At 37.6% G+C, this 23,198-nt stretch overlaps 4 protein-coding genes across 4 annotated transcripts; 1 reads left to right on the top strand and 3 right to left on the bottom strand.

Annotated features, from left to right (window-relative positions):
- Positions 1–1,250: 1,250 nt before the first annotated feature.
- Positions 1,251–4,144, bottom strand: LOC103438831 (uncharacterized). The gene is made up of 2 exons (XM_008377376.4): positions 2,972–4,144; positions 1,251–1,748 (listed from the first exon to the last, which is right to left on the bottom strand). Exons 1-2 carry the CDS (start codon positions 4,053–4,055, stop codon positions 1,444–1,446), a joined length of 1,389 nt encoding a protein of 462 aa, XP_008375598.4. The 5' UTR covers positions 4,056–4,144; the 3' UTR covers positions 1,251–1,443.
- Positions 4,145–12,217: 8,073 nt separating this feature from the next.
- LOC103438792 (protein trichome birefringence-like 36) lies at positions 12,218–14,353 on the top strand. Its single transcript, XM_008377344.4, has 5 exons — positions 12,218–12,775; positions 12,941–13,112; positions 13,319–13,500; positions 13,621–13,779; positions 13,878–14,353. Exons 1-5 carry the CDS (start codon positions 12,447–12,449, stop codon positions 14,173–14,175), a joined length of 1,140 nt encoding a protein of 379 aa, XP_008375566.2. The 5' UTR covers positions 12,218–12,446; the 3' UTR covers positions 14,176–14,353.
- Positions 14,354–14,662: 309 nt separating this feature from the next.
- LOC103438791 (germin-like protein subfamily 3 member 2) lies at positions 14,663–15,872 on the bottom strand. The gene has a single exon (XM_008377343.4). The coding sequence runs from the start codon at positions 15,624–15,626 to the stop codon at positions 14,985–14,987; it is 642 nt and encodes a 213-aa protein (XP_008375565.2). The 5' UTR covers positions 15,627–15,872; the 3' UTR covers positions 14,663–14,984.
- A 1,168-nt stretch (positions 15,873–17,040) lies between these two features.
- On the bottom strand, positions 17,041–22,938 carry LOC103438790 (ACT domain-containing protein ACR12). The gene is made up of 10 exons (XM_029105358.2): positions 22,595–22,938; positions 22,205–22,259; positions 21,369–21,491; positions 20,957–21,051; positions 19,419–19,503; positions 19,240–19,299; positions 18,240–18,295; positions 17,785–17,890; positions 17,638–17,706; positions 17,041–17,417 (listed from the first exon to the last, which is right to left on the bottom strand). The coding sequence occupies exons 1-10, from the start codon at positions 22,756–22,758 to the stop codon at positions 17,355–17,357; spliced, it is 876 nt and encodes a 291-aa protein (XP_028961191.1). The 5' UTR covers positions 22,759–22,938; the 3' UTR covers positions 17,041–17,354.
- Between the last annotated feature and the right edge of the window lie 260 nt (positions 22,939–23,198).

The following is a 23,198-nucleotide window of genomic DNA, read 5'->3' as shown; positions in this document are numbered from 1 at the left end:
GAGCATTTGGCTCGACATGAGTTGTTCTCTTGCAAGTGTTTGGGAGTAATTTTTGTGTTGATTGTGTTGGTTGGCTTATCATGGCATTTTCGGAACTTGGCCAAGGTGAAGATTGTTAAATTAGTGGCCAAGTGGCCAAAAATCTTTCGGTGCATATAATAAAAAATGAAGGACATAATGATGTGGGAACATCATTATGAGGAGACAAATGATTATGTTTCCTTTTGTTTTGTTGAATTTTCAAAGGTAGAAAATTTGTTTTTTTACTTCCACTCTTTGCCTTTGGAGAAGGAGAGAGAGCATCATTTTGGTTTTTGGAGAAGCCCAACTTTGCTCAGAAAGCAGAGTAGCAAAGCATCCGAGCAAAGAAGAAGGAATGTTGCATTCCTCATTGGAAGATAGCACCTCTCTTCGGTTAGTAATCATTCATCAAAGTTGTATTATCTTTGAGCTTCGTATAGAGAGGAAATTATTCACAATATTTCCTTCTCTATTTGGTTCTTTGGTGTGTGAGAACTATTGGTTGTATTGGGGTTTTAGGTTGTGAGATTGTCAACATTTTGTAATCTCCCATTTGGTTGATAGTGGATTATTGGGTGAGCTCCTACTGCTCCGAGGACGTACTCCAGTTAAACTGACTGTTGAGGAACCTCGTTAAAATCTTGGTGTCTTTTATATTTGGTTCTTGCATTCCATTTGATATATTTCCTATGGATTAGCTTGAGTTGGTTCCAATTGGTTTTGGTGTTATCCTAGCACAACAGATTTAGATACGAGCAACTGTAACATCACATTATTGGAAATTGACTTAAATCTACGGTTTTGAGTTTTTGTTTGGTTTTTGTGTGCCATTTCTTTTACATTTCTTCTTCCATTCCACCGCCCTTTCACTCTTCTATATCCCTCTTTTACTTCATATACTTTCTTTCTATCTCTAGCACAAAAAAAGGCAAAGCTAAAATAAAAATGATTATTAGACGGACAATAGTTTTTCTATTAATAAATTGATTGTAAGTTTGTAACTAAATTTAGGAGACATTTGATAATCATTTCAGTTTTCTGAAATCTCTTTTGCTAACTACTTTAAAAAAATGAAAACTAAAAACCAAATCTGACAGCCAAATTTTAATAACTCAAGAAAGTAGTTTTTAGTTTTCATTTTCTTTTAAATTAAAAACTAAAAGTAGTAACCAAACGGGTTTTAGTTTTCAAAAAAGTGAAATAAATAAAATAAAGGGAAAAACAACCACTTGGAGAACAGTACAATAATATATCAGCAAAGATGTCTGCTTACAAATATACATATACATGCAAATGTTTCTAATCATTGAAGAAAACCAGCACTTCACTAGATATAAAGTAAATGAAAACAGCAGCGAAAGAGAAAGAACTAATTTTAAAGAGATTTTGAAGTCACGGGCTACTTTTGATTCTTCATTTGGTTCATACTTCAGATTGACTAATAATAAACAGTATCCACTCCCTCCTCGCGGAATCATTCAGAGATTTCACTAGGGAGAATTCTTCTGGATTACCATTCAGTAATATGCGCACAGCCTTCATAACTTGCAGTCTACTAAGTTTTGGTACCTTCAAAACCACGTCAAGTACCTCCTTTCCTTCGAGTCTCACTCGCGGTTTCACTTGACTTGCCAAAAACTCCTTCACTGACTTTGCCATCTCACCAATTGCATCCGCCATGGAATCTCTTTTCGCTTTCTTTTTTGGATGGGAGTCGCAAGTTGAAGCTGACAGATTTATACAAGCATGCGACGAGAGTTAGGAATCAGATTTTTTTCTTCAGCACAAGCACAGATAGAAAGTAGACTTCATTTATTATCCTCCCATACAGATCTTACAGAGGTATGGGAATCTTGTAAATTTTACAAAGATAACAAACTTTTCTCCATCACTTTATAAATGTTCATGAAAAAAGGCAGCTCAGTTTCAAAGATAGGATTTTATCAGATCATCCAGTGACAATCTTATAAAGATTTCCACTTACGATGAAGCCAACCTGTAAACACTGGAAGGTTATTCAAAATTACGAATCACAAAAGCATTCCGTGGTTGATCTCTAGTTGCTAAGCTGCTAACTATAATTTCATAACTACAACGCCCCCTGTAAAAACCTGACAATTTCTTACCAGCTTCACTAAAGAGCAATTTAAGGGACAATGACATTTACCGTAATAAGCTGAATGTCCAATAGCAATTGCATGGACGTTAGTTTTGGGAATCCTCATTTAAAAAATTCTTTCTTCGATGAACATATAAGGTAACAGCTATCTGTTAGATGGATTCTTAAATCCAGGCACCATGCTCACTTTGGTTGGTGCGACTGCAGACAAACATAGTTATGTACTGCAACCGCATGAGCCGGCCACCTTGAGAGCTCTAATTATAGTTATCCTTGGATCTGTAGTGGAAAGAATGTTTAACTCTATATTGTCTCACACGTTACCTGACAGAGCTTCTCAATCTTATCCTACCGGCACCGTTCTATATTCATCAATAGCTTCAGTCCTACCCTCAAACAAGGTCTCCCCTCTACTTCTTATCATAGGCAAATCATTAGCAACACCCCCTGTCGATAGACCCACAAAACCGAACTATGCCTACTACATGAGTTACATGTTAATAAACGCAAACCCACGTCTCTCTCTCTCTCTCTGTCTCTTTCTCACACACACATGCACGCACATTCATAAATAGTTAATAAGAAACGCTGATTCCTATTACATGAGATACAGATCAATAAATTCAAGCCCATTTACAGGCCAAATTCTCTCGTTTGATAAATAGTTACAGGTAATGCTAAACCCTAACATTTCATAAATAGATTATGTTAAACACTCATATTTCATACATCGTCAGTGAATTACAAACGAGAGTTCAAGATAGAGGGAAAATAAAGCAAAAGGCCATAATTACTGTCAAGCAAGCCCATGAAGCTAAATATTTGACTGACCTGTAGATTGCTGCAGATTAGTTGGAGATGGGGATTCGGGGTGTGCGTAAACGGCAGACGAATCACCGCGGAGCTCTGCGATGGTAAGTTGGGTCCTGTCGTGCCTCACGATTGGAGGCTGATTATGCTGTGGAGTTGGCTCAGAAGCAGCTGATGCTGCATTAACTATAGGAGAAGATGGTACACTTGTCTTGCCATGAAGCATCATGTTGTTGACAGGAGGCACAGGTGCGGGTGCGCGTGCGCCTGCAGGATTAAATGCAGGAGAAGACGGCACACGTCTCTTAATATAAGGTATACAATCCAACTTCAGAGCTGGTACAGAAGAACATCGAAGCCTATCCGTAGGATCAATTCGCACCTGAGAATCCATGGCGAACCGAGTTATTAAGGACCCGAAAGGCAAGTCGCCAAGGGTAAAACTTGCAGATCGGCAGATTACACGGAAAATGTAGGTGGGCAGATCAATTGGCAGATTGGTCCCAATAGCATAAAGGAGGCGCGCTCTATCAGGAGTAATGAAAGAAGAGGAAGAGAAACCCAGAGTATCAATATTATCAACCACAATGCAGTTAAGTATTTTGTAGAAGTCAGTGAGACGGGTTACGGAGAAAAGTTCTTGCAATCTCTTGTAGGGGCCAACTAAGGTAGACCTGACTAAATTCATGTCAAGCTTAGCAACAAGCTGATCATAATCGAAACCGGGTTCATCCGGCTTGAGCCGAGGAAGTTTACGCAACCGGGCAATGCTATTTACGGAGAAATTGAGGGTCTTACCGCGTAGGTAGACATCAAAAGAGTCGGGGAATGGCCGATCAGCAGGGAGAGGGGGGATGTTGGAGTAGAATTCTTGAATAATCTGGACATTAGCAGGCTCTGCAGGTCCTACAACGGAAAGCCAACCGCGTGATTCGAAGACGGAGGGAATCCCAAAATCCTCGAAATCGCTCAACAGGTACTCTTGCCGATCGGTCCTCAGAAAACACAGTCGGAAGTTTTTCTTGTAGCGATTGAGTGCCTCGGCGTCCTTGAACCTATCACCAACACCACCAACATCCTCATCGGCCTCTCTACCCATCGTCATTAATTGATTACAAAGACAAGATTGAGTAGATTTGAGTGAGAAATAAGTGAGAGGAAATGGCGTTCCAGTTTGCTGAAAACAGGATAGAAGAGGAGAGGGAGGAGACGCGAGGGAAACTTTTTATATAAGCGCGCCACTGCAATTTTGAATTTTCATAAGAAAATATCTCAACCGACTTCCTATTTTACTCTTATTTTCAGTTTTTATTTATTTATTAGGCTACTCACAGCATTTCCAATAGACTCCTTACAGCTTTTTCAAATGATAAATTCTCTTCTTTTCCAATGGATGTGTCAAATATTTATTTTATTATTTTATTGGGCCTAGAGTTACATTAACTATTAAGAAATAATCAAAGTTAGTTGTAGTTTTTATTCTATTGGTTGTTAATGAGACCCATGTATTAAAAAATTCAATTAAATATGTTTGACTCCTTCTTTGTTTGCTGTCAAAAAAGGCAGTAAGAAAGCAAGAAGTCAAATGACTCACATGCCACATCATATTTAGCATATCCATTGAAGAACACCTAAATGTCTTTTAATCCTATTTGGCATATTTGATATCTCCTTTGGAGATGGTCTTAAGATCATCTTCAAAGAAAATGCTGGATTTTAATAGTCAAATTACAATTGTTGAGTGACTTGGCAATCTAACGTCTTATGTCAAATTTTATATTTTTCCAACTAAACTGTTAAATGTTATTTTCTTATTAATATAGAGCTTAAAATGATTTCTCCATTTTATACGTTTACTATGTAAGTTGGCGTCTATATTTTCATTCAACGTTCATTGAATTTAGTGAGTTGTTCAAGCCAAACCAATCCTAAACATCATTGAGTGTATGATCATAGGGGTGGAAAAAATTCCCGAAAATCCCGAACCGAACCAAAAAAATCCCGATCCCAAACCGAACTTCCCGAAATTTTCAGGATGCTATCCCGAAAATTTGGGATTCCCGATTTGTCCTGAAATTCCGAAAATATATATTTAAACAACAATTCATAATTTCATATTTAAATTTAGGATTCCCGATTTGTCCCGAAATCCCGAAAATTTGGTTTGGAATTGGTCTTCAAATTTTTGTCCCAAAAAAAATCGGTTTGGGATTCGGGATACTAGTTTCAGTATGCTATCTCATACCGAACCACCCCTATGGTCATATGTGAATATTGAAAGTGATTTATGACTACAAGGAACTTTTCTATTTACAAAAGTTGAGATGTACAAGCAGGCTAAGTTCTACCTCCCATGAAAGTGTAAGAACGAACACCACAACATATGCAGAAGATTCGAGAGAAAGAGACCAAATTGAAGGGGCAGCTCATTCCGCTTGTGATTGATGGATTTGTTGTTAATTGTTCAGTATTGTGTGTCTTGGTGGTGCTAATGTTTCAGTGGATATGTGCTACCGGAGTTGGTGGGTGGAGGAAAACGAGTGGTTTGGCATGTAGGAACAAGTTTATAACTTCTTATTCAAGGAATAAGAATTCATCCAATTGAATCACAACTTAAAAACCAAAGCCTTGAAACATACCTGCATTATTTGATCTTGATGATGAAGCCATTGCAGCCTCTGTGCTCAAAACCTTATCCTCTTTTGCAATGATAATAGTTCTTCTAATCAATAGGTCTTAGAATAAAATAAACCAGTGTTCGCAAGAGCAGTGGTTTGAGATATATATATGGTACTCCTCTGTCCATTCCCTATCAGAATTAGACTAGGATTCAAACTAGGCAAACCATAAAGAATTATGAGACCTTATAAAGTTCCAACACTAAGTTCTTTTCCAAAACCAATTTGAACTTCTCTCAATTCTATTATCCTAAAACATTAAGGACAACCTAATAGCTTTAATCAAGACTTTTCCATATCAATCTCAAACACTATAACCGGTTCTATCATATATTTCATACTCATAATCTTACATTCTCCCACTTGAGTATGAACACAACCAGTCTTCAAAATTTATAGAAGTGATCACTAAGTCTTATTCAAGCCACATTCATACTCACATACTATATAGTTATGCATTTCAAAATAAGGAAATGAAGAATCTACTATGTACATTACATAAACAATTCAACAACTACTACATATTCAATCTGCAACCAATACTTATTTGAACCAAAGCGCAGAGCACAAAAATGTATAACTCCTACTTTGAGTGAAACAGCTTTCAACTTAATAGAATTAAACTCTCAGTTAATGACTATATTCATTAACCAACTTGACATATCAATAATTCTAATAATTATGCATCAGACAAAATCACAAATTGATTTTCTAGCAAACTTACTTTCATTGAACAAAACTTGTTTTTTCTAGAACAATTGATCACATTGGAAGAATTGAACATTTATTGAAAACCCAAATAACCTATAAAACTAGCTAAACAAATACTACTAATTTCAAACTAACAAAACTACATAATTGTGAAGACATGCTGCCTCAATGCCATCATATACTAATGAAACACCACAACAGTCTTCCAATTTCGAAGCAGTTCACTCCCACTGTTCAAAAGACTCTACAACCTCAATATGTGTAACATGCTCCTTGTAAACATTGTTTGGCAAGGCTTTAGTAAGAGGATTTACAATCATTGCATCAGTATATAAGTACTGAATATCAATTGCACCGATATATAAGTACTGAATATCAATCTCCCCTTTCTTGACCATTTCTCTAACTTTAAGGAACTTCACATCCATTAACCTTGAAGCTGAAGTTCTTTTGTTATTCTTTGAGAAAAAATACAACATCATTATTTTCATAGAACATTTTTATAGGTCTTTTAACTGAATCTACAAGCTTCATATCAACAATTAAGTTTCTGAGCCAAACAACTTGCTTCATCCCCTCAAAACATGCTACAAACTCAGCTTCCATAGTTAAAGTTAACACTATAGTTTGCTTAGCACTCTTCCATGACACAACACCTCCACTTACCTTAAAAATATATCCACCAGTTTATTTTCTTTCATCCACATCCCTAGCAAGATTAGAATCAATAAATCCAATCAACTCTAATGAATCATTATGTCCATAAACTAGCATAAACCCTTTAGTTTTTTGCAAATATCTCAACACCTTCTTAGCTGCCACCCAATGAGCTTCTCCAGGATTTGATTGAATTATTCCCAAAATACCAACAATGAAAGCCAAATTAGGTCTAGTGCAGATATTAGCATACATAAAACTACCAACTAATGAAGCATATGGTTTCATCTCGTTAACTTAGTCTCAAGTTCATTCTTGGGACATTGATCTCGAGAAAACATGTCACCTTTATTTACTAAAACATCAGCCTTGTTGCAACTTTTCATGTTAAACCTGTAAGCACTCTCTCTATGTAGCCATTCTGAGATAAGCCAAGGAGTTTTGGTCTTCTATATCTCACAATCTCAATTTCTAGAACATAATGAGCTTACCAAGATCCTTCATTTCAAAGTTTGAACTCAGCATGCTTTTAGTCTCTTTTAACAGTTGCACATCTGAACTTACAAGTAAGATGTCATCAACATATAAAACAAGAAAAATGAACTTGGATCCCTTGAACTTAAGGTAGATACAATCGTCCATCTTGTTTTCAACAAACCCTTGTGAAGTAACTACTTGATCAAATTTCAGAAACCATTGTCTTGAAACTTGGTTTAAACCATAGATTGATTTATTCAATTTGCAAATCATATCTTCTTTCCCCCTTTCAACAAATCCAGGAGGTTGAGACATAAAAATCTTCATATTAAGTTCACCATTCAAGAATGCAGTTTTTACATCCATCAGGTGCAATTCCATATCAAAATGAGTTGTCAAGGCCATAATCACTCTCATTGAATTTTTTGAAGAAAGAAGTGAAATAGTGTCATTTTAATCAACACATTCCCTTTGTGTGAATCCCTTTGCAACTAATCGAGCTTAATATCTCTCAATTCTTCCCTCAGCATTTCTCTTGGTCTTAAACACCCACTTGAGGTCAACTGCTTTAATTTTAACATATGGCTTCACTAAAGACCAAACATTGTTTTTAGACATTGAATCAAGTTCTTCTGTCATTGCTTGCTGCTATAAAGCTACCTGAGGACTTCTTCATAGCTTGTTGATAAGTCACAGTGTCATCTATATCACCATAATCAAATTTTGATACACATTGTTTTTAGACATTGAATCAAGTACTTCTGTCATTGCTTGCTGCCATAGAGCTACCTGAGGACTTCTTCATAGCTTGTTGATAAGTCACAGGGTCATCTATATCACCATAATCAAATTTTGATACACATAGCTACCTGTGGAGTTACTCTAAGTTGTCAAATGTTTTTTTTTTATTAATATAAAGTTTCAAATGGTTGTATTTATTAAAAAAACTAGCATCTATATTTTCTTAGTAACATAGAGCTTTAAATGATTTCTCCATTTTACATCTTTACCATGTAAGTTGGCATCTATATTTTCATTCAACATTCATTGAATTTGCAATTTAGTACTACAATTTAATGGTATTCCTCTTCGCTTGTAAGTGAGAGGTTCTAGGTACGATTCTCGCCAAAAGTGAATTTGAACCACATTATTCCTAGCCCATTATAAAGCTAAACTCACCTCATTCCCTCTTAATGTAGATAATAGTGTTTGTTTAAAAAAAATCATTGAATTTAGTGAATTGTTCAAGCCAAATCAATCCTAAACATCAACAAGTGTATGGTCATATGTGTATTGAAACTTTGAAAGTGATTTATGACTACAAGGAACTTTTCTATTTATACAAGTTGAGATGTACAAGCAGGGTGAATTCTACCTCCCATGAAAGTGCAAGAACGAACAACACACCATATGCAGAAGATTCGCGAGAAAGAGACCAAATTGAAGAGGCAGCTCATTCCGCTCGTGATTGATGGATTTGTTGTTAATTGTTCAGTATTGTGTAAGTATTGGGGGTGCTAATGTTTCAGTGGATATGTGTTACCAAAGTTGGAGGGTAGAGGAAAATGAGGGGAAGTAAATCTATTGCATTTTGTGTAAATAAGTGTCTGCTTATACTTAAAATATATATAATTTCATCATAAATTAGAAAATAGAATGACATATATATTATAAAGTATTGGAACATAATTAAAACATGGGGAGCAAACATATAATCATATAATGTGTGTTTATTTAAGTGTTCAATAAGTCTCTTACAATTTATTGGAAACAATAAAAAGTTATCTATTTTCTATCTAAGTAAGTTGCAACCTAAGCACACCTAGCCGGGGCTGGGCGGATTAGGCGAGTGCTGTAGTGGTCTAAAGGGATGCCTCAACAGGTCTAGGCGCCATTTCTTAACTTTCAAATGCCTAGGCATTAATCGGGGCGGTGACTAGCTGTCTAGCATGTTGCACCCCACCCCAGATTTTAAAAGTAGTTTTGGGTTTTTATTTAAAAAAATTTTTTGGGTCTTAATTGGTGAGCCCAAGGGGCCCACCCCCTGATTTGTGTCCCCGGTCTATCTTTTCTCTCTTCTCCCTCACTCTCTCTTATCTCTCCCTCTCGACTTTCTGCAACTCTCTCCTTCCATCTTCCCTGAATTCACACTCACACACCCAGTCACCCCTCACCCAAGAAGTCTTGGACGACGACACCACCACACCACCGTGCCACGTTCTCTCTCCCTCACATTCTCTCTCTGCACAGTGGTACCCCCACTGTTTGGGGTACGACTCCGATGAGATTTCTCGTCCCTCGACCTTGGTAAGCTTCGGAACTTTCTCTAATCTTTCTCTTAGATCGATCAAACCCTAGTTAGGACTCATTTTAGGTTCTTTGGTGAAGGTTTGTAGTGAGAAACAACTCAGAGGTGTTTTCCTAGTTTTACTGGCAAGTCTGACAGCTTTTGAGCCAATTTTCGGCCAAACCACCACTAGTTGGCCAGCGTGCAAGGTATCAATCTCTTTGTCTCGCTGAGTACTACAACTTTCTTTTTTGTTTCATCCAATTTTATTGAGTATTGAAGAAGTTATATTCATTTGAATCTTACCCAGTTTCCGGCGACCTCCTCGGCTTTCGAGGATTTTTTTGGCCAAACCACAGCAAGTTAGACATCGTGCAAAGTATCATTCTCTTCGTCTCGTCGAGAACTATGATTTCTGTTTTTGAATCACTTGATTTCGTTGAGTATTGATAAAGTTATGAACGTTTAAATTTGTACAATATCCCGGCCGGAATATGGCCTTCTCCTTCAATTGGGTCCGACGACCCATGTTTTGAACTCAGGCCGGGCTTTCAAGCACAAACCCTTTTGAACCAGGCCCTTTGGGCCGTGCCAAAACCTAGGGCCTTAGGCCCATTGTTTGAAAACCCAAAACCCTTTCCTTTAAGTATTTATTTGTCTATTTCCTTTTAAAACCCAAAGGCCCTTGGGCCATTCAAATAGGGCATTCGGCCCATGAACTTAAAGCCCTTTAAGGCCAACCCTTTTGAGGCAGCCCTGAAACCTTTGGGCTTTGGAACCCAAACCCACTCATTTAGGCCCTTTGACCCAAAACCCTTTAAGCCCTAATCCATTAACCTAACAGTTAACCCTGGCACAAGTCTTTACTAAACCCCTTAACCTTTCAAACCCTAAACCCTAGCCGGCCCAAACCCTTTATGTGGAATATTCCGTTAGGGAATATTCCGTCAAGGAATATTCTCTGAAATATTCTTATGTTGATCTTTCAAAGTTTAACCGGGACCCTTCTTAGGGTAATTCGACATCCTGAATCCATTTCTAATGTCTATTTTTCCAAATTCAATTGTTATGATATAGTTTTATTTATTGGACCCTTTATGTGCTTAGGGACAATTATTTGTGACGATTCCGTGTTCGCTAGTTTGTGTGGCTCTTTGGCGGCTAAGTATCTGTGAGTGGATCCCTTCTAAAATGCATATTTCAATAGTAGAAATGCATACATAAAAAGCATGATTTACTTAATACGTTTTGTGAACGTTTTATGAGACATTGATTATCATGTTATACTGAGCTTATTTTGGAATACCATATTTTCTATCAAAACCATGTTCTTTGTAGGATATCTGATGGATGCCGATATACTATTTAGAACATGTTTTCACACACTTCTTTATAGTATAGATGATGGATGACTTTATACTATGAAGATGATTTTGAGATATATGTACCTATAGTTTAGAAAGATTATGTTCAACGTTTTGTGTGTAGTGGTCACTATATGCTTGTTTGGCAATTGATACGGATATGCCCGTTTGGCAAATGATATATATGCTTGTTTGGCAAATGATAATGTTATGCCTGTTTGGCAAGTGATAGATATGCATGTTTGGCAAATGAAGGGTTCTGATACTGTAAGCGATGCTAATACTACTAGTTAGCACTATATACAAGATATTTTTTATGAGATGTTTTATGGCATGCTAGAGTTCTCGGAAAAACATATTATATATTATGCTATTTTTTTCATAAAACCTAGGGGTTAGTATGTTGATAACTGTTTCTATTATATGTATATAAACTCTGGTCCACTCATGTTTGTTTTGCGCCTCCTTCAGAACTTAGAATCAAAGTGTACAATCCCGGCGTCAAGACACTTTTGCATCGGCATCTTCGAGTCCTCTCAGCGTAGGACCCATTCTCTTATTCATTCAAATTTATATTATTTCCTTTAGTGTTCTACTTAGTCGTATGTTCTGAATATATTCCTCACTTGCATAATATTTATAATTAAATGGTTTGCGTCACCTTCGAGTGTCGACCAACACGTGCCTACCCTGGTGTATGGAGAAAATCAAGGTCGGGGTGTGTCATAGCACCTAGGCGGCGCGGGGATTTTTAAAACAGTGTTTAGGAGATATTGGTGTTTATATTTGGTGCAACGATCCTGAAATTTCTGCTAAGTAAACTGGTTTAATTATCTCTTTAACCTTTATTACTTTTGAAAAGCAATACCATTGATGTGCATGGCCTACACATCCGCCAGTTACGGGTACCTAATTTCTTACTTTTTATCCCTTGTTTCGACTTTCTACCACCCCTCCTCACTATGAGAGTAATTTGTGGCACCAGTACACTATCACAATGACGTTTCATGTCAATAATATAAGAACACCACTCTAGTAATGTCCCACGTTAGTAATAGGATGATAAGTAGAGAAAAACTAACACATTATTATTGATACGAAACGCCACCATGATAGCGTTGTGTCATACAAGTCATTCTCAAAAAGCATTGCATATGGATAATTGGATATGGTGCCACCACACCGCAAGTCATGCCTTTGATGCTACAGTTCTAATCATATACATTCATCAAGGCCCTGCATGCAGCTTATAAAATGCTTGTTTTCTTCACTGGGGACACTAGCTACTTCAAGCTGTCCCTAGCTTTGGAATTCGGAAATCAATGAGCAAACCAAAGCTTCAACTCCTCTTCTTCTCCAACATCTTCATTGTCTTTCTATGCTTCTTTCATGGGAAGTCATCACATCTTGAGCTAGAAGATGACTTTTGGCTTGACGATGAAGATGATGCAGTGAACATGGTTCAGAGCCACCAAAATTCAAGGAGGAGATGTGAGCTCTCTGACGGAAAATGGGTTTACGATCAATCGTACCCTCTTTATGACTCGACTTGTCCATATCTTAGCACTGCGGTGACTTGTCAAAAGAATGGAAGGCCGGATTCCGACTACGAAAAGTGGAGGTGGAAGCCAAACAGCTGCTCCATTCCAAGGTACCACTCTAAACTAAAACTAAAGAATCTATCCGAATGCATGAACTTAGCCAAGTAATTTGCTAGAGTAGTGTGCTCTCTCCTCTACATCCAAGTTCGAATCTCCCTCCCTGTAATTTAAAATCATTTAGTAATGTGATTTCTTGGTTTTTTGTTTCAATGAAGGTTTGATGCACTGAAATTTCTTGGGAAGATGAGAAGGAAAAGAATAATGCTGGTGGGTGATTCTATAATGCGGAATCAGTGGGAATCTCTAGTGTGCTTGGTACAAGGAGTTGTTCCAACTGGCAGAAAGAGAGTGACCTACAATGGTCCTTCAATGGCATTCCATGCAATGGTACAATTATTTTTGTTCAAATTTTAGGCATCGTTTGATAACCAATCACTTTCAATTTTCGGTTCATAGTTTTCATCATTGTAAAAACTGAAAACTTGTGTGATAACTATTTTCAGTTTTTGTTTTTACATTGTTTAGAGGAAAGCCTCAAGATTTGATCGTTGTTCTTAAATCTTTAACATAAACAGTAAATGTAATTCACACAGGATTTTGAGACATCGATTGAGTTTTCGTGGGCACCACTCCTAGTGGAGTTGAACAGAGGAGCTGACAAAAAGAGAATTTTACATTTGGACTTGATAGAAGAGAATGCAAAGTACTGGAGAGGAGCTGATGTTCTTGTGTTTGATTCTGCTCACTGGTGGACTCACTCTGACAAATCGAGTTCGTAAGAGAAAATTCGCATTCATCGAGTCACCTTTCCTCATTTCCTTTGCTTCAGAAGTGGTAGCATTGTGGATGTTCTTAATTATGATCTTAATTGAAGAGTTCTTCTAACATGTTTCAGGTGGGATTATTACATGGAAGGGCACTCTCTGTATACAAACATTAATCCAATGGTTGCATACCAAAAAGGACTCACTACATGGGCTAAATGGATCGATTTAAACCTAGATCCTCGAAAAACCCGAGTGATTTTTCGAAGCATGTCTCCTAGGCACAACAGGTACATAATATGAGATCTCTAATGCAGTTATGATGCAATTATATAGTTCACAGAATTCTTTTATACATACTTCAACGTGTTATTCGCTTTTTCGGCAGAGAAAATGGTTGGAGATGCTATAATCAGAAGCAGCCTCTGGCTTATTTCAGTCACCAACATGTTCCAGAGCCATTGATAGTGCTACAAACTGTATTGAGAAATATGAGATTTCCGGTATATCTTCAGGACATAACTACCATGTCGGCTTTTCGAAGAGACGGGCACCCTTCTGTGTACAGAAGGGCCATGGGGCAAGAAGAGAAGCAGCACCCAGGAGGCTTATCCTCTGACTGCAGCCATTGGTGCCTTCCTGGGGTGCCTGATAGTTGGAATGAGATGTTGAATGCCTTGCTTTAAGTATGACTTAATTAATTGTGTTAATTAAAAATTTAGGTCGAGTGTGAGAGTAACTCTTCTTTTCTGCAGATTAAAGTTTGTAATGCTAATTATGATGTTGTGGTGGGGTGGTTGTAGAACAATGTGAGATGGTCATCACTCATCATAATATGCTTGGTAGCAAAGTCTCTTTGCACTCGTCTATGTTTTTTGTTCTTTTCTTTATTTGACCGACATTCGAATCTAACCTAAGCTTCAGGGAGGGGGGATCGAACTTAGGTTGGGAAAGCACCTGCAGATTTAGCCAACTTGACTGCAGATTTAGCCAACTTGACTACGCTCATATCTGCATCCATTTAATAATTTATAACCAAATTTCTAGACTACTAGTAGGAGAGGTGAGCAACTAACAAAGCATGCTGGCTGGCTATGATCATAAAGGTTGAAGAACCAAAGTTTTCAATTCAAAAAAGCAAGAGATGTTACCTTCACTTTTGTAGCCATGACCTTATAATAATGATGTCTTGTAATAATTGACATTTATTTAAATTGCTTTTTCGGTAAGAAATAATCTTTATCATGCTGAGTACCAGATATAATATTTTATACAACAGTATTTCACGAAAATAATCAAACTCAGGTGCAAAAGGCCAGCGTATTGCCTTTGCCAACAGTCCTAAAAATATACCTTATTTGAATTCATGTATTTCATCAATCTATAATTTGCTCACACAATTATACTACATGCAGTCACTACATTCAAATTAATAAAATCAAATAATAAAAAATAAAAATAAAAGAAACTGCAGGTACTCTTCTAGCAAGCTCAATCAATGTGAACCAAGCTTCTTTTTCAACTTAGAAATCTCCTTAGAACTCAATCCAAAAGCTTTTTCCAAGAGCTTATCTTTGATACCGGATCCGAAAATTGCAGCGGGGATTCTCTGGGATCCGGGGTTTTGGCTGTCAAAGCTGCCCAATAAAGTTGCCGGAGTATCACCAACATTCATTTGGAAGTGCAGTAGACCCCTTGGAAACACCATCACCTCACCTTTTTCGATCACTTTGGCGAAAATCCTGTTATTCGTATCAACAAACCCCGAATAAATCTTTCCTTCGAGCACGAATGCAGTCTCCGTGGCTCTCGGGTGAAAATGTGGCACGTTTACTCCACCAACTTCAAAGTCAGCTCGGACAAATGACATGCCAAGTGTGTTGAGTCCTGGAAAGACATTTGAGTTCACCGAAACGCCAGAAAGCCCGGTAGGACCAAACTTTCCAGGAACCTTAATGCCGGAAAATACAAAATCTTCTACAGTTGCGAGGGATGAGTTCTTGCATTGGCTGGAATGGCTTGCAGGCTCTGTGTTGGCTATGCAGAAGTCTTGAACCGGATCCGGATCAGAAGCGAAAATCACATAGCTCATGTTGAAGAGGAGGATAACGAAAAGGACCACCGTTTTGTAAACCATTTTTGGTATAAATAATCAAGAATGAAGGAGGAGAACTGGTGTTTCAATTTTCAGACATTCAACCACTTTGATCTGAAAATTATGGCATCAAACAACAAATGTTCTGGCTAGATAAGGAAACAGACCTTTAAAATACGTTGTTAAAATAATAGAGAGTTGGTGGTGCTACCTGCCCTTTAGGCCTTTTACATGTACCAACTTTGCTTGGGAAGAAAGTGAGAATTGAGGATTAATTAGTTAGCCAGAAATGACTGCATCCACCAACATGTAATTTGATTTTTCTTCTTGTTTCTGGTGGAGATTAGAGTTGGTTCTAGTGGGGGGATGACCTGTGCCTATGGCTCTCATTATCATTAAAGTTTGGTCTTATTAGCTTAGCACGAATAACTATCCTAAAAATTCTACTATGCTTCGGTTAGATCTTTGCTCATTAGATCCTTGTCTAAAGATCTAACAGTCGAAAATTTTGACATATAAGATACATTGGAACATAGTAGAGAATCCACACTTAGCAACCAGTGGCGGATCCACCAGGAGGTCAACGTGGTCAGTTGACCCCTTGGAGGCAGGAAAAGTTGTGGATTGCCTCTGATGACCCATTGGTTGTCCTGGTAGTAACCAATTCGTGCACATACCAACAAAATGCATGAATGAGACTCGGCATGACCTAACTTGTCAACAAAAAACGATGACTTTTATGCTGATATCAGTTGGCAGACTCGCTCGGACGTTGTGGGCATCTCTATGATACCTACACACCATAGCTTTGCAAATGACTATAGCCTATCAATTGCTCGACGAAATGCCATATCGACAAATTTATGTGTTGTTTCCGGCCAAAAAATGGCACCAACTTTTTCCTTACTGACCCCCTCTTCCTTCCCAAGAATTTTTCCTGAACTTGCCACTGTAAGCAACCAAAGAAAGAAACAAAAACTTGTAGACTTTTACATAATCTCGCTTATTCCTCTCAGGCATTTTTAGTGCCTTGAAGGTACTCTCACCTTCAAGTTACTTGGCCTACGACAAAATTGTTATCACTTTTTAGGTGCATACATTATACATGGTTTATGACATGATTGGAAGCTAATTGTGTGTTTCATTATTATTTTTATTTTTTTAACAAGCGGCCTACCAAAAAAGTTCTCACTTTTTAGGTGCTATAGAGTGGACCATATACGGTGGTTTACGACATGGTAGGCAGCTAATTGTGTTTTATTTTTCATTTTTATGCAAGCGATAATTGAAAATAAAAGATTCGAACAAGACCACGAAAGAAGCTAATGGCGTGTTTTCAGTCTTCGGGAAAATAACATCTGCATGTTTTGAATTATGCTTTAAAAGACATAATTTCGATTCGTAAGACGTTTTACTAAAAAGCTTGTTCGAATCTTCGATACGAAATTATCAAAAATAGAAAGAAAAAAACCTCTTAAATCATTAACCATGTCTTTGCCGCATAGACACATAGAAGGCTGAATACATCAATTCAAAGGAGAAAAAGTTCGTATTCGAACTGCTTGGTCACCACTCGACAAGGCGTCGGGCGGAAGACAAATGCATACTACTTTTATATAAATCATAGGAATCACTGGATGCTCATACAGAAAATCCCCCATGCTGCAGCAACATTAACTCAAAATCTCGAAAACTAGCGCATCAGCAAGTCACTCTGAGCTGACTGTTTGCTACAGTTTGCTTTACGAACAAATGCAGTTTATCCAGGTATTAGTAACTATCTATATCTGTTTCTGGCCTCCGGATGTAGTAACGCAAACAGTTCACCAACACCTGAAAATTAAAAAAAAATTCTTATAGCAGATAGTGCACAACGTTCTTACGATGCATAACCAGAGTTTTTTGTTTTTTCAGTTATAGCAGAATTCAAATTAATAAACCCTAAAACTTGAAGGTAATCAAGAGCTCTCTCAATGACGATTGGAGCTAAAAATATTGGTTAAATCGGAAGGTCACACAATCTGAATTGGCAATACAGAACCAAATCAATTACCTGAGACAAGGAACTGTTTAATGCTGCCCCTCTGTAGCTAACATGAAATTTATCTTTGGCTACCAACCCCTATAAGACGAGAGTAGAAAGTTAACCACGGGTAAATGGGAGGAAAGGAGGAGAGAAAGCAATTAGGGAAGGGCATACTTCTGTATCAATCTCAGCTGATTCCACATCGATATTAACGTCAGCAATGATTTTTATGATTTCTACTAGCAACCCAGGTCTATCTGCTGTCTCTATGTAAAGCAAGCTGGTGATATGGATAACATAAATGCATGAGCACATGCTAAATCAAGCAACCATCACGATAAACAAATGTGAAGAAAGCTTAGAGATGAGGAGAGATTTCTTCATGTGCCCAAAACACGAGCCGGTAATATAAGCAGAGAGACGGGTTTTTTAAATGCCCCTCCCCTTGCATTATAACATGTGGTGAACCGGCCCGTGTTCCGTGTTCCGGGAACACTGAAAATTTTATCAGAGATGAGAGTATTCATTCCGCAACCCAATGTGGTGTGGAATATAACACTGAAACTGAAATAGAAGATAACAAATAAAATTGTAATGCTAAATGCTATTCTCAATTATATGTTGCAAACCTCTTCTTAGGTCCATCTTCCTTCACATGTATATGAGTTGCAATATCCACATCAAGCTGCAATCAACAATATCAGTATATTACAAACAAGTTTGTCATAAAAAAGGACATTTTGTCATAAAAAAAGGACATACAAACATGCATGAACTAAAAGCGTCTCAACAATAAAATCATACTTGACTGCAGTGAAGTAAAACAAACTTAATGACAGTGGAAATGTTTTGAGTCTTTGACAAAAAAACTAAATACTGGCTGCAAGGCTTTTAGTACTAAAATGAAGTTGATTGCACATAATTGAGAACGAAGCAAGTTACAGAACTTATTAAGCATAAGAAAACGCAAAGTGAGATGACTAAAAGTGATCCTGACTTTTCTCTTATGATAAACACAAAGTGAAGAAAATACAAGGTGAGATGACTACAAGTCCAACAGCTAATACAACAATACCAAACAAAATCATATAATACAATCAGCACACTCTACAAAAAAGATGCTAAAAAATTAGTCCACTTAGAGAGAGAGAGAGAGAGAGAGAGTGGGCAAACAAAAAACAACACACTTTTTGGCAACAGGACCCCAAACATATTTTATTATTAAGATTCATCTTCAAAAATAAATAGAACCAAAAAAAAGCAATCAACTTCTTTTCAGCCTTAAGGGAATCATATGAAGCCATTGAGACGACAACTGATGACAAGCTGACTACAATATAGCATGCAGATTCATCTGTGTGGTCTGGATTCAATTTGGCCCAATAGAGGAGATAGGCTATGGAAGCATAATATTTCCAACCCTGTGACTATTATGGCATCAGAGCAAAGGCCAAGAGTGACCAGCAGGACAGTCCTATAATTGAGTTTCATTAGGACATACACCGTTCAGCACTGGAAGGTAAGCCCAAAAGAGGGACATCCACAGTAGAGACGAACAAATAAGAACTGTAAAATGGGCATAGAGCTGAATAAATTATGATCCTAAGGCTAAAAGGTTAAGAACATCACCTTCTTCTCTGGAGCTTTTATTCCAAATGCTTCACCCATTGCTAGATGCTGACTAGATTCCTATAGTAAGCAGAAAGTTAGCAAATCAAATTGAAAACAACGAATCATTTGACAACAATTTAAAAATACAATGAACCGTCTCACACTTCACATAAAATTTTATGATTGAGCATTCTTACTGGATGATACTTCAAAAGATTGTTGATGATGGTAAGTCGAATTCTCTCTAACATATCGGGATCTTCAACTTTGCGCCCAGTGTCTCTAGCATTCGCGAAAACAATTTGTAAATGCTAAAAACTTGCATTACAAAATGTAGAGAGTATTTGTCTTATAGGTGGTACAACAAATTAAGAGTGACAATTACAGACTTGTACAGTGAAACATATCAAAATTTTGAACATCTGTAGATTATGTACACATGTATTGGAAACTAACTATAAACACACTGAGCAGTTCATCTTAAATTTCAGGTAGACAGGCCATGGGACCACTCCAACACCGATACTGTCCCCACTTGGCCACCTGCTCAATCCGTAAGGTGTGGGGTTTTAACACAAAAGGTCTCGGTGATTGTTAGAGTGGGGTAATTCTATTTGAAGGGCTTGTTCTCAAGCTCTGTGGCCGATGTGGGACAGAGGAATTCTAACACTTCCCCGCACATGAGACCCTATTTTATGGGTCACACGTGGAGTTCCACACATCGGTAACCACGTGGAGCCAAGCCAGAGCTCACCAGTTCGCGCTGGGCCAATGCATGCGGCATCTTTTGGCCTACGTGGAGCCATGTCAGGGCTCACCCATTTGCGTGGGGCCAAAGGAGACCCACCCGTTCACGTGGATGTAAGGACCCGTCCCCTGGCTCTGAGACCATCTTAAATTTCAGGTAGATGGGCCATGGGCCTACTCCAACAACACCGATATTGTCCCCATTTGGCCACCTGCTCAATCCGTCAGGTGTGGGGTTTTAATTCAAAAGGCCTCAATGATAGTTAGAGTGGGGTAATTCTATTTGAAGGGCTTGTTCTCAAGCTCTATGGTCGATGTCTGACAAAGGAATTCTAACAGCTCAGCTTTTTATAAACCCAAAAGAACAATATCTCAACATCCAAATTGGCTTGAATATCTTTTTGATTTTATGGTCATAAATTGGTGGTTCACAGAATTAGAAATGAGCTGGCTTAGTATTGCAGCACAACTTAATTAGGGGCCCTCTAAGGTCTGAAGATACTAGAGACACCAGTCGGTGTGGCACCCTGATGTACAAATTTAGCCACTAGAACAACAGTGATAAACCTTATTTTCTACTCAAATTTGGCAAAAAATAGAAGTGGCGCAGTCCCGAAATAAGTATGGTACATAGTAATACCTATGTGGTCGGTTAGGATGACCAACATTTGATGAATGGCTCTGATTGAAGCAATTCAACTTACACTGGGAGTTTCTAATTGCAAGGATTTAAATTCCAAATCTCCTGCCCTGATACTATGTTAAAGTACACCGGCTGACCACTATTCCAAAAAGCTTTAACTATTAAGTGAAAAATGAAATTGGTATGATGCTATATTAAGCACCTAGACCTAAAATGTTTGAGAATCTCCAATAGCACCACAAAACTGGTTCAAACTTTCTTTTAGAACTACGTATGGGAAAAACTCAACATACACATACTTAATATGTGCTACACGATGAGAAACAAAAAGAAATAAGTACTCACAATCGTGTTATATAAAACTTCGTTTGTTTGACTGGTCCCTCAGTGGTGACAGTTCCCTTAGCCACATCCAATCCCAAATCTTTCAATGCATTCATCTGTCCTCATTTAAACAAAGGAAAGCAATCAATCATAAGCTTCCTTTTGTTAACAAAACAAATAAAATCTATTTGATTAGTAGATCGGGTACATGCAGCACGTTTGAAGGTGGTTTCAAGAGAAACAAATAAGAAGTCCTATCTGAAATCTAAACTGGTGTGCCGAAAGATTTTGGTTTAAAAGGATCTGCTTTAAGACCCCTGTTTCAAAACTTATCACACTCAAAACTGAAATACAATGTAAATAAAAACACGAGGATCGCAATCCATGTTATCCTAAAATAGAAAACATATAAAGTTTCCATTGGCAACTTCACCGTATCAATGAGTGCTCCAAGGCGATCGCCGAAGCTGAGTTGCACAATAGTTGCATCAGAATCTGAATCTTGATCGATCATAACAACTGGCATTGGAAGATAATCAGCACCTTGATCAGACTTCTGCAGTTTAAAGTATCCATCAATTTGTTGGTATATGATACAGTCTCATCACACTCTTGCAGATAATCAAAAGTCAGTCTAGACTCTAGATGTATTATTGCATTGTGAACTAATTTTTCCAACCCCAAAAGTTCTAAGATTTGATCATGACCCACTCAAGGATAATGAAAAGTTTTAACAGGCAAATAAAATATTGACAGAGCAAAACGAAAAACAGTCAAAGAGAATGTAATCTCTATTTTCTGCTGCAAGGTCCAAACTACCTCTTATTCTATCTTACTGTCTGCGATGGAATTTCCTGTTTCAAGTCATGGGTCACTTGGGTTTCTCAAACACTAAAATTTACTCATAAATAGTGGTTTGAATAATCTGACCAATAATGCAGCCCCTAGAATCCCATAGGAATAACTATAACAAATTAACGCCCCTTATTTCGGGACCTCAGCACAAAGATTTGTGAGGTTAATTTGTTTTCCGTTAAAGCTTTCGACATATAGGTATCTCCACTAGAATCCAATGTCTGTTATCCTTTCAAAGAAACTGATCGCAACTCATTTCATTTGCCAAAAACAACAGATTCACTAATTGAAAATTTTCAGATAGTAAATCAAACAACACCAATCGATCCGAAATATCATAGGAATGGTCATAAACATGAAATCCCACTAAAATAACCATGAAACTATTTGCATTAAGCATATAATGTAACTAACCAACGAGCTTGATCCAACTGCATTCAGACCATTCATCGACGCACGCATAATGTTCCTGCATAAAATTTTCCAGTATATAATCAAAATATCAACGAATATTTCGGATCGTAATTATTAAATTAAAAAATTAAATAAAATTAAAAAAAAAAAAAACTTCAAAATCTACTCTAAGTTGACTTGAAACTTGCTCTTAATCTTCTTCGTGACGATTTAAACAAAAATGAATTAATAAAACCTTGATCATAAAGGCCGAAACAAAGAGATCGAGAGCTTCTTGAGAAGCTTGATCTTCGTTTTAATCCAAAATTTTCTCGGCTACCAAACAGAACATTCAAAGAAAAGCGAAAACTGAGAAGTCAGAAAAGAAAAACTGGGAGAGAGATCTCACACCTTTCTCTGGAGAAAGCGTTGGCGGCAGCACGTTGGGAGGAGCATACGGCAGGAAAAGGGAGGAGTTTGGGGGGGTCGTACGGGGAGGGGCGGGGCCGAGGGGCAAATTCGGAATGAGAGATTTTAGATAGATGGAGATTGATGGAAGAAGCAAAGAGCGCCATGGGGGAGGACTAAACTGCAAATTGATGAGATTGTTTGTCTGAGCTTCTCAGAAATTGAGATTTTGGGGTTCCGGTTGCTGAACAAAAATGATGAAGAAGTAGGGAGAGTGAGGAAATGGCATCGCTGTGGAGAATAATTTGATTATTGCGTCATTCGGGTGGGGCCCACTCTGGGTGATTGAAGTCCGCGTCAGTTTGTACCTAAACGTATTTTTTTTAATCAAAAACCGGTTTTGATTACGTTAAAGACAAATTTGAATCACATTATTACTAGTCTATTGTGAGGATAAACTCACATCTTCCTCTTAGTATAGATAATGTCGTTTGTTAAAAAAAAAAGGTTTTTTAGGTTGAGTTTGGTATTGCTTTAGTTTTTTTTTTTTATATATAAATTAAGTTCACCCAACAAATCTCCTTTGTAATTAGGTGATTCAATGTAT

The sequence above is a fragment of the Malus domestica genome, chromosome 07, assembly GCF_042453785.1.
Source record: "Malus domestica chromosome 07, GDT2T_hap1".
NCBI lineage: Eukaryota > Viridiplantae > Streptophyta > Magnoliopsida > Rosales > Rosaceae > Malus > Malus domestica.
The sequence above is the reverse complement of the archived record's forward strand: the minus strand, read 5'-3'. Positions and strand labels throughout refer to the sequence as shown.